Raw genomic sequence first — 11,686 nt, forward strand, 5'->3', positions numbered from 1 at the left:
AAATGAATTAAGAAATTGCTCTTAAAATTTTTCTCCATTTGTCAAAGATGTTGGCCAAGTATTCTGTTCAGATGGCAAGTTACTATGATATAAGTACCAACGTCTTTTCTTTCTATGGTTTTCTTTGAGGAGGTTTTTATATGTGGCCCTCTCTGTTGACTCCCCTTCGTACTTGATACTTATATATCCAACACATCCACCACAGAACTGGTGGGAGGGGGGGGGGAGGAACACTTTTATTTTCTTCCTTTGACTTGAGTTACAAAGGGACGTTGGCAGGTCTTTTTCAAGTTCACCTAATTAAAAAAGAAAGAGGTCCAAGTTTCAGGGTCCACTGATGAACTTGTAAACAGCAACCAAATATAGTAGCTTTACACCATTCAGATGGATCTTCTGTTCAGGATGGACTGAGGCAAGTTGAAGACAGCATCATATACTCTGGTCTTTAGAAATAGTTAGTGGGCTGTCCTTACACTGGAGCAAGCAGGACATGTGGATGAGTCCCGAAATAGATGATAAACAAGCATGTATGAGTAAATGGTTGGAGCTCAAGATATGTTAGCATCAGATCACACACATCAGGCTGAAAATGTATATTTATGGTGTTCATTAAGGACCTTTCTGTGTTTTTCTCTATAGTAAGAACTGTAGGAGTGATTTCAAGAAGAGTATTAAGGAGCATGATGGATCACTCAGGTCCATGAAAAAGATGCTGTAGTAAAAGCAGAGACAGCTTTGACAAGAGTACTCAACCATAGACAAACTTCACACATTATAGTAAAAGAAGAATGTGGGGTTTTTTTGTTTAACCTTAATATGAACAATCCTGAACTCTAATATATAAACCAGAATTTATGGTAGGAATGACATTTCATAGCATTCTTCAATCCTTCCGGTGACTTCTGTTAATGTTACACAGGATGCCTTGAACATATATGGATTGCTTTAATTTTATATGCATTTTGCTAAAACCTATAGTTGCAAATAAATGTTTCAATATAATAAAAATATCCATGTATGTGTGTGAGAGAAAAAAGATTAAGTTCAGGCACACTCCAAAAATAATTGGGAAAGGTGCTTTGGACTTTGCACATTGCCCTGACTATATATTAAAGCATTTTTTCCACAGATGCCAGGCTTATCATATTTATTGTCCAAATATATAAATAATCCCTTTAAGCAATAGGAAACAGGGAATCATGTCATCTCAAGATTTTACACCATCCCTTACAACTCATAAACAGCAGCTGCAGCTTTAATAAGGTTGCCTATCCCTGATTTGTGACTTACCATAGTAAGAAACAAAGTATGAAATATTAGTGGTTGTTTTGTTATTGGAGTGATGCTATAGGCTTTGTTTTTAACTCAGGTGAAAGCTTCAGAACAATTACTTGCTCTTTCTACAGAGGGAGGGAGGGACAGTTGTTGCCTGGAAAAATAGCCATTTTTGTAGATTCACTGTTTAGAGTATTGCAGTTCAAGAATGTGATAGTTCATTCACTGATTTAGTGCCGCGACTGCAGCAGTCATTAAAATTGGAAGTAGAGCAAGAAAATCTTCACTGTATTAAAGAAAGGAAAGCAAGATTCAACTGACCCTGAAATAGGAAAAAGACCTGAGGCTGTGAATAATAGCAAATGTAACAAAAAAGCAATTCATACTATTCTGGCTGCAGAGGACATCAGCTCAGATATTTAGTGCCAGTATTTTAGGTTGTTTGGCTATCAAGGAGCAGAGAGTTCACAGGAGGCTTGCAGTTGACTTCATGATCTTTGCTGCCAGGAACAAAAAGAGCATTATAAAAACATCACATTCTGCTGGTGTTCTGGAAGCAAATACTCAGCTAATTTGCCACTAAATGTTAACTAGGTATAGGAAGTTAAAACCTACCCTTCTCCTAGAAAAATGAAATATCCTGGGAAATATTGAAAAGGCAGAATATTATATTTCCCTGGATAAAAAATGGAGAAACATGTTTTAGGTAGGAAACGACTCACTCTTAATAGCCCCCACCTTTGTCAATGGGCCGTTGAAATTCCTGAGCCAGTTTATTCTACATAATAAAGATCTCCCCCTTCAGCTCCAGGGTGATGGAATTAAGGCATGATAGTATTAGCCCTTTACCCACCTCACCACAGCAATGCTCAACCAAACTTGGACTCAAAACACAGCCTGGAGAGTTGCCCCTGCATGGTCCAATGAGAGTCTGACAACCAATAAGAATACAAGCTCAATATCAAAGGCCAGAGAGGGTATAAAGCCAGGAACTTTTTCTTCTTCACCCAACATCTGAAAGCATGTGATCCCCTTTTCCGTTCAGGAGCTTAAGCCATGTGATCTTGTCCACCATTAAACCATCTTTTCAAGCAGCCTCCATGTTTCCAGTGTCTTTTTTCCCACTTGGAACTGAACCCAGAAGGACATCTCTTCCAATATAGGTTGGGGAATATGGACCAGAGATCACTTTTGTAGGTGGTATCTGAAGCAGAGGTTCTGCATACTAAATCAGACAAATACTTTTTTAAGGCACTTGGCAAAATGCTCTGCAGGTAAGTTATAAACACTATTTTTGACAGTATAAATCCTGCAGGATGACACCTAGATACACTTTAGAATTGTGCTGAAAGGTGAAGAACCATGCCATGATCTAGGAGAGGAAATGAGGTCTTTTTTCAGCTTTTGCTGTCATTTGAGGAGTTGGTTGTGTATTTCACTGAACATGAATTCATTCTTTTAGATTCTTACCAAATAACCCTTTGTGGCCTTGACTGATATAAACACCTACTTTGTACAGTTGTGCTTTGAAGTCAGTGTTCAACCCTCTATGCCAGTGGTGGGTTACAACCGGTATGCCCCGGTACAACCCGCCCGCCCGCGCTCCTTACCAGTATTTGAGCTCTTCAGCGCTTCCTCACATGAAGTGTATGGTGCCTGTGCGATGCTCCGCTGAGCAGCTGGAGCATCGCAGAGGAGCCGGGGAGCATCACACGAGGTAAGGAAGCTTGCATGCACTGCACACATGTGCACACACGCTGCGTGCTTTCATGAGATGGATGCCAGGCCCCATTGCACTGTACCAGTTACACTGGGATCCGGAACCCGCCACTGCTCTATGCTATACAGCAATGACTGTCAATTACAGTAAGTCAGCTAATCTAACAGAGGAGTCCCTAATTCTTTTCAAGTCATTTTGGGGATGTTGAGACCATCCATTGAGCACTTTCATAAAATGGCTGCCACAATAAGTATGACGGTCATTCAGCAGGTACCTTACTGTTACCGGTATATTCCTTGATTTTCAAGTTTCATTTCTGCTTCTTTTATAATTTCTTAGAAATTCAAAATCTTCTAATTTTCTAAATATGTGGGAAAAGTAAAAGTTTGTGCAATGTTGCTGGAAAAATCCAAATGTGAAGAGAAAATAGAGAAGAATGGTTGAAATAAAAACAAATCTAATAAGTAGAAATCAGTTTCTTTTCAAGACAGTGGCTTCCAAAAAATCTCAATTCAAGAAAAAAGCACAAATCCCTGAATTTTGTAATGAGAAGATGTGGCTTAGAGACCTAACAATGAGGAAGGGGAGAAAAAGTTGGGCTGTGAATGACTGTCACCGCGGGGGGGGGGGGTGGTTGTATGTTTAAAATTGTATTTGTATTTGTATGTTTTACTCTTAAAAAATGTATAACTAATAAAGATTACTTTTTTAAAAAAAGCACAAATAAAAGCAAGACCAAGACCAGGTACACAGTCTATGGAGAACATTTTACATGGAAAGTAAAATAATGCATGTTGGAAATCTCACACCATAAACAAATGTGATACAATTGTAGAATGTAGAAATGCTTAGAATCTGGAAAGAGTTTCAGTCAAAAATAACCCGTTACAAAACATCAAAGAATCCTATACACATTCAGACTGAATGGAGGATACCTTATGAAATAATGGGAAACTTTAAACAAAAACTAATTCACAGAAAAGAAAATCCATATAAGCACCTGGAATATGGAAGGATTGTGCATCACAGAATTGACACATAAGAGGCCATATAAATGCATGGAAGGGACAGTTTCAGCACAACACTTGGTAGGCATCAAGGAAGTCAGACCATATGAGTGCTCAGAATGGGAAACAGATTGTGGCAGAGCTCAAAATTCATCTGCAGATTCATTTATTCAGGGAAGCCACACTGGATGCTTGCAGCGTAGATACAGTTTAGATGGAATGTGTTATTTATAAGACAGAGAACTCACACAGGAGAAAAATCGTGTAAGTGCTCAAATTATGGCAAGGATTTGTGTGTCATAACTGAAAAAAATATGATTGCTTTTATTGAACAAAGAAAGTACCATATATAGAAGTTTAGAATGTGAACAGAATTTATATCTATGTGCCTTGACCATCATGACTTAATGATGGAAATTTCTGGCTCTGTTACATTTGTAATTCAAGGACTACCTTTATTGTTGCCAAGAAAATTGCATGGATGAATCCATATAAATTGACTCAGGACCTGAGTTGAATGACAAGAATGTAGTAATTACTTTGACCATTATGTAACTAATATTCAATGAGTCAAAATAGAATATGGAATTTTGTTATATTCTTCGTTGCTCTTGTTTATTCAAGTGCATCCTTATTTTCATCTCAGAAGCAGGCAATCTTTTGGCGCCCTGGAGCAGCACATCATTTTTGAGGCAAAAATATCTGAAGGGCAAATAAATAAGGCCCACATCATGCAGGTGGACCCTGTGGTGGTTTACCTTTTTTTTTCGTTTTTAATTTAAGTGAAAACTTAAGTTTTTCTTTGTTTTTAAACTATTGTCAGGTTATTCGTTTGTTATGTTTTTCCTCTGATTCCATCTCAAACTGGCAGGAAACTGCCAATAGTTTTCAATATTTCATCCCCTCTGTCATTCTGTAGCAGTCAAAAGTTTGCAAAAAAAAAGGAGGGGGGAAGAGATGAAGCATACTGAACACTATATCAGAAGATGTAGCTGCCATGGGCTTTTTAAAGGGAAATAACATGGGCAATTGCCCAACAGCTATCCACTGGGATTGACTTTTCCCCCAAAGGGGCATCTCTTTTGGGTATCCAAAATTAGAGTATATTGGAAGATGACTACACCTCCAGCAACAACCAGCAAACTGTGGCTGATCTATGCAAGGCTAAGCAGAGTCAACTAACACTTGGATAATAGACCATTAGGACAACTCAAAGCCATTAGCTAAATTGGAAAGGCAAAAGGAAAGTCACACAAGGCTGTCAGCAATTCCATATTGCTGCCAAGAAACGAACATGAATATGTCCATGTAGATATAGGAGCTATGAGGAATGTATCTTTTATGTACACTGAGAGCCTATGTACCGACAAATTCCTTGTGTGTCCAATCACACTTGGCCAATAAAGAATTATATTCTATTCTAAGCTCCATTAGAAAGTTCTTACTGTTATAGTAAACAATACTGAAAAGAGAAACTGCAACAGATTCCTTTGGGCTACAGGTCTTGTGTCTAGCATTTTGAAGATCTGTAGGTACATTATTGAGACAAAATTATGCTAACCTGTCCCTGGAGACTTTGCTCTGGAACTTTCTTCTGTTTTGTGCATTTCCAGGAGGATGGTATCCACAATTTCTTAACCGTGTTTCTTCCTCTCCTGTTTCCTTCCTTACTCCTAACAGAAGCTTAGTTTACTGGCTAGGTATATACAGTTGGCCACAACTGAGTCACTGGGTGGGGCAAGTTTCTCAATCTCACCTGGCACTTATTTGTCCCCAGGTAGAAAATAAGTTCCTCCTCCTATCAAACAGCAATTGTAAACTAAGTGACAGCTTAATGGATGGCAGAGCTCCACTTACTTCTTGCTTCTGGTATTGTTTAACAAGTCTACAAAATACTCTTAAGAGTACAATGATTCTAGCCAGATCTACACAGAAAGGTAATCTGCTTTTATTTCAAACAGAAGTCATCAATATTGCTCATGGTAACTAGAGTTTCTAGGTTTGTTGCCTAGAGTACCTTTATGTAAGCTGGTTGGATGTGGTGCAGTTGTTTCCACAATAACAACTGTATTGAATGTTGGGTTCATAACAGATTTTATCTTAAGTGCCTGTAAATAGAGTGTCTTGGCAAACATTTGTAAGGACATTTTTTTTATCAGCCATATCAAAGCAGCTTTTCAGAATTATGACTTCCTTGTGGAACAACTATTAAGTTATTTTTGGGAGCATCCCTATATGAGTATAGGATTACAATTTAGGAAGTAAATGCTCTTTCTTTTTGATGTTGTATTTTAAGTTTGAAATTAAAATAATTTTATTTTTTTTAAAAACAGTCAAGCCATATTGCGGCTTATTGTGATACTACAAACATAATGGTGTAGGTACTTTGAAAAGACAGCTATCCCACTAGAACAACCTAGATCAGTGGTCATCAACTGGTGGTCCGTGAGAAAATTTTGGTGGTCTGCAGAAAAATTATTTGCATTTTTTAAATTGTATTAAATTGGGGGTCTTCAAACTATAGCCCCTGGGCCAGATATGTGCAATGAATGTTTGTGTTGCTGCAGAGAGTCTTCCCCTTTGGTTTTTTTTAAATGTGGTCAGAGGAAGGAAGAAATTCCGACTTCGGCTCTGCTTCAAACTCCTGGTGCGGTGCTTTGGGCGAAGGCTACAGGGAAGTGCCGTTGGTGGCGAAGAGCCGGAGGGCCTTGTTCCAGTAGGACTGCATCATGGCCTAGAACTGGCTGACCATCTCAATCCGCTGAGCCTCCAGGCACCGGTACCTGGCCTTGCACTCTGGCAGGTCTTCCCTCTGCTTGGAAAGCCTATGCTTATAGTTCTTCTGCTGAGCCTCCTTCTCGGTCAGATCCAATTTGAACTGAACTGTTTTGCCAACTCTTTATCATAATGGCTGCTTAACTCCAACAACTGCTTCCTGTTGGGACCCTAAAGAGCCCTGGTGGGAAGACGAGGAGTGGCTGGGAAATGAGGGGAGAGTAGAGGCCAGCGAGGTGCCCCTTGACATGAGTGACATTGAGTTGGCCATGCCCACCCAGTCACATGATCACCTAGCCACGCCCACCCAGCAAGTCATTAGGCAGATCATATTAGTGGTCCATGAGATCTTAAATTATGAATTTAGTGGTCCCTGAGGTCCGAAAGGTTGATGACCTAGATAATCTTCTTTGAACTAGTAACAAAGAACAGGGCAAGAAAATGAAACACCAAACACCTAAAGGTACCACTATCTATGGGGTTTGCATGTAGTAAACTTTGTCCATAAACGACTGTTTTTCAAGGAAATTTCACCTACTGCAGACTCCAATAAAATAACCAGTAAATTTAATGTTTACATTAGCTGTAGAAGAAGCATAATAATGCTATTGTGCTATTTTTATTAGCTTAAAGAAACAAATAAATATTTTTGTTACCCTGTCCTTATACAAGAAGTATTTTACTCCAGAATTAGATATCTATCTATGAAACATCTCCTTATTCTGCTTTGGCAAAACACATATTGAAACACCACCAGTAGGTGGCATTCTTGAATTCTCAGTGTAAGGTTTTCTCTTATCACGTCTTTTATTAATTTACAAAATCGCTTTAAAAGTGCCTTTTGTCCTGAATATTACAATTTGATAGGTAATATTGATTTTCAAACAAGCAGTTTCCTGAAACTTTGGGCACAGTCCACAATGCCTCACTATATCTGTCACTGAAAGCTATATTTCAATGTGACTCAAATGCAAGGAATAGTCCAGAGATGCACATTTTAGTTGAACATTCGGTTTTAAAAATGCCAATCTTAAAAAATACCAATGTGTGATGTGTCATTTACATTCATTTTTCCAAGTCCATTTTTTCCTTAAGATTATATTCAGAATTTCTCCTTATCCTTTATCCATTGAGTCTCTGAATATTTTATCCTAAACCAATAATATTTTAGATTTATTGTCATATGCATAAGCATGTTTTACCAAAATATACATATTGTTTCTAAGCATCATCATTCTCATCCGTTCTTGAATCATAACATGGCTATCACTTGGACCATTTAGTACATCATAGCATGCAACCATCACCAAATTATGAATTTCCTATTTTCATACATACCCACAACAGTCTAAATAAGATGTAACATACATTTTAGCCTTCGTATTCATAATTACTCCTTCAGTTTCTGAATGTATTCATCAACTCTACATACATAATCAGATCACCTTTGTTTTGATCTATTACATTCTTTTTTAACTTTAATTTTACATACACCCAACATAATTATTTTTTCATTTCATTTGTTAATTTATACTATTTATAATTTACTTCTTTTACAGTCCTTGTTTCAATTTTCCATAATTCTAAGAGAAATCAGTTGTTTCAAGTAAAAACGAATACAGTTCAATAACAAAATTGAGACATTTCTTATGGCATTTCTGCCAAATCATACTAAAACTAAAACTGATTCAAAATAATCTTTACTTAAATGTCTATGGAGATTCTGAGCTTTCCAGATCATGGTTGTCCCAAAGATGTTTTTTTTTCAAGAGGCAAATGGACTTTCTGATTATTATTTTTTGAAGACGTTTCGCTTCTCATCCAAGAAGCTTCAGAGCTTCTTGGATGAGAAGCGAAACGTCTTCAAAGAAAAACCATAAAGTCCAGTTGCCTCTTGAAAAAACATCTTTGGGACAATCTTTACCTAAAATACAAGAAAGCTCAAACAGAAAAGGTAATGACATAAATTGTATCAATCCCACATATTTTGATGCTTCCACAATGAATTAAATATGTAAATTTCATATCCCTAGGATAAAAAAATTATGAAGAATTTCACACAGGAAAATGGATCTAACAATATAGTAAGAAGAACAAAAGAGACATGTATTTGGTGTCAGAAATTAAGGTTGTACTTTATTGAAGAAGAGTAACTTAATGGGCAAAACAAACATAGTTTGTTCACCAGATTATGCAAAATATGTATACCGACAGTGTAACTGTTACATAATTAGGTACCACTAATTCACATATCCCAAAACTCTTCTCAAATACTTTGGCCACCTAATGAGAAGGAAGGACTCACTGGAAAAGAGCCTAATGCTGGGAAAGATTGAGGGCAAAAGAAGAAGGGAACGACAGAGAATGAAGTGGCTGGATGGAGTCACCGAAGCAGTAGGTGTGAGTTAAATGGATTCCAGAGGATGGTAGAGGACAGGAAGGCTTGGAGGAACATTGTCCATGGGGTCACGATGGGTCGGACACAACTTCACAACTAAAAACAAAGCTCTTCATCTCTTCTAACAATCTGATAATTTGCACTTTGTGCTCAGTTATGCTTTATGCTTTAGTATATTTTGGCATCTTAGCAAATTGGGGTTTTTCAATAAACTGTGGTTAACAACCCATGGTGTATTGTATGTAAGTTCCATCAATGCATCATACATAGTAACTGCACTGGAAAGGGTACTCCATTTCTCAAGTTTCCTGCTTCAACGGGGTCTGACATTTGTTTTATCACAGCAATAGCACTTATATACCATCTCATAATGCTTTTAGTACTCTCTTAGCGGTTTACAATATCAACATATTGTAAACCAACAATCTGGGTCCTCATTTTACTGATGGATGAAGGACTGAGGATGGAAATACTGAAGGATGGAAAGACTGAGTCAACCTTGAGTGGGTCAGGATCGAAGTCCTGGGAATGTTCTAACCACTGCACCACCACAGGTCTTATATAAGTTTTACAATACTTATATATTGCCCAGCTCATATGACTCCGAATGATAAGAATATAGAAAATGGCATTAAAAGATCTACAAACTCTTTGTGAAAAACAAAGGTTGGGAGCCATCTAAGATCAGAACTTGCCAAGCTATTTTCCCTTTTGTTTACAAAGATAAAATGTCTTTTGGACAGATCTTCAAAACCTCTTAATAATTATTTTAGCAATGATTTCATGCAGCTCCACCTGATTGGTTAAAAAGCAAGTTAGGTAAGGTGATGAGAAACTAACTTTAGGAGAATAAACAACTGGGTAATAATTGTTATTTGTAACTAAGGATAAAGCCAAGCAGATTATTTGGGATTCTTTCAGCCTGTGTGCCATTCTAAGCCTTTCAGCATCAAAATATATCTGAGTCACAAGCCTGGTGGGTTGTATTTAAGGTTACACATATCTCATATATATGAATTATTTCCACCAGGCTTGAAAATGCTTTCCACTAAATATGTTGCCTCAATTGCCCATTTCCTCATATTTCAAATGGCCTTTTCTTCCCCTTCTCTTCTCTCAGACCATTCACTTGTGATCCCAACAGCTAACTCATCAACTCAAATATCATTGAATCTTACCAAAAAAAGGGGGGGAGGAGACTGGGGAGCTCCTTGAACTTTAGAACAGGCAAGCACTCAGATTCCCTTTCTTGGCTTGAGGATGCTTTCTCTCAACCTATTCTATAACCCTTCTTTCTGTCCCTGCGTTTATTTATAAACTTCATCAATAATTGAGAGACTGCCTGCATGTGCATCTCTTGATGTGGTCCCTGACATTTCCCCATCTTAAGATGCTTATTTGGGTTAGCAAAGCATTTAATTTTCTCCCTTTGACTTGTAAGGAACATTAGAATCAACAGCCTGGAATAAATCAAGAAGTCATCCATAATCGTACTGGAAAGCAACTTATTCTCTGTGGCTCACTGACCCACCTTTCTCAGAACATTGAACAAACAGGTTAAAAGTTCAGCATTGTTTCCAGATCCCTGCTGCAGGAAAATATATTATTATACTTTATTCCTCTCTGACTTAGCTGAGTATTTCCAATTTTATGAAATACATTTAATACCAAGTACTTCTGATTATGTAAAATGAATCTAATAGCAACACATACTTAACATGAAATCCATTTTATGGAATAACAGGTAAAGCTTTGAAATTATTCACTGCAAGAAATGCCCCTGAATTCACCCCTTAGTAGCCATTCAGTGTTCTTGCACACGGATGGGTCATAATAATTTTCATAGGGTATTTTCAGAAAACACTTGTAACAAATCTGTCTATCCCTTAGTCTGCCCGGTACCACTTTTCTGCCAAAGGAGTCAATGAAGTTTATTGGCATTAAAAAAAAAAGAATTATCTGATAAACCTCTTCGGAAGCAGAGATATTGCTTCTGGTCTTCTGACCATCTTCCATGAGAGCAACAAGCAGCAGGAGAAAGGCTCTAGAGAGGCTGAAGCAAATAACAAGCCGGGTGATGATATCATAATAAGAACATGCTCAGGGGAATGGAAAACCAGTTCACTGAACATTACATGAATTATCAAAACAGCTTTGCAAAGCCTTGGAAAAGGAAGGCTGAAGATGATCTGAGACACTTGCTGCCTCTTGTTTGCCTAAGGATTTGAGACTAAGAGGCAACGGATGGATGAATAATACTGATTTGTATCTTTTGGGCTGCCCTCAATATCTGGGCAGACTTTCTAAAGATTTTGAATCCTTAACAAAACACTCCAAGTTGCCTGTCAAGGAAAAAAAAGGAGTAGGAATGTTCTGTAAAGCAAATATGCAGAATGTAGAAATATTAAATTTCAGTTCCTATAATCAGATCCGGTGGGAATTATATGAGTCAAAGAACATCCCATTTGAGGGCATTAGATGAAATAACAGAGTTGGAAGGGCCCTTGGAGA

At 37.7% G+C, this 11,686-nt stretch overlaps 1 protein-coding gene across 2 annotated transcripts in view; it reads right to left on the reverse strand.

The window, feature by feature from the left end:
• Window positions 1-5,689, reverse strand: part of LOC106539337 (uncharacterized) — a 35,845-nt gene extending 30,156 nt beyond the window's left edge. For both annotated transcript variants that reach the window (XR_015696955.1, XM_014054116.2), the window contains exon 1: window positions 5,564-5,689. Coding sequence is in view for 1 of the 2 variants with exons in the window: in XM_014054116.2 (XP_013909591.2) it covers window positions 5,564-5,609 (46 nt within the window). In the remaining variant the exon portion in view is untranslated. The remainder of the gene's footprint in view (window positions 1-5,563) is intronic.
• Window positions 5,690-11,686: the final 5,997 nt, after the last annotated feature.

This window comes from Thamnophis sirtalis, unplaced genomic scaffold (assembly GCF_051295495.1).
Source record: "Thamnophis sirtalis isolate CommonGarterSnake01/CBP01778 unplaced genomic scaffold, rThaSir2_p1.2 scaffold_6, whole genome shotgun sequence".
NCBI classification, from domain to species: Eukaryota; Metazoa; Chordata; class Lepidosauria; order Squamata; family Natricidae; genus Thamnophis; species Thamnophis sirtalis.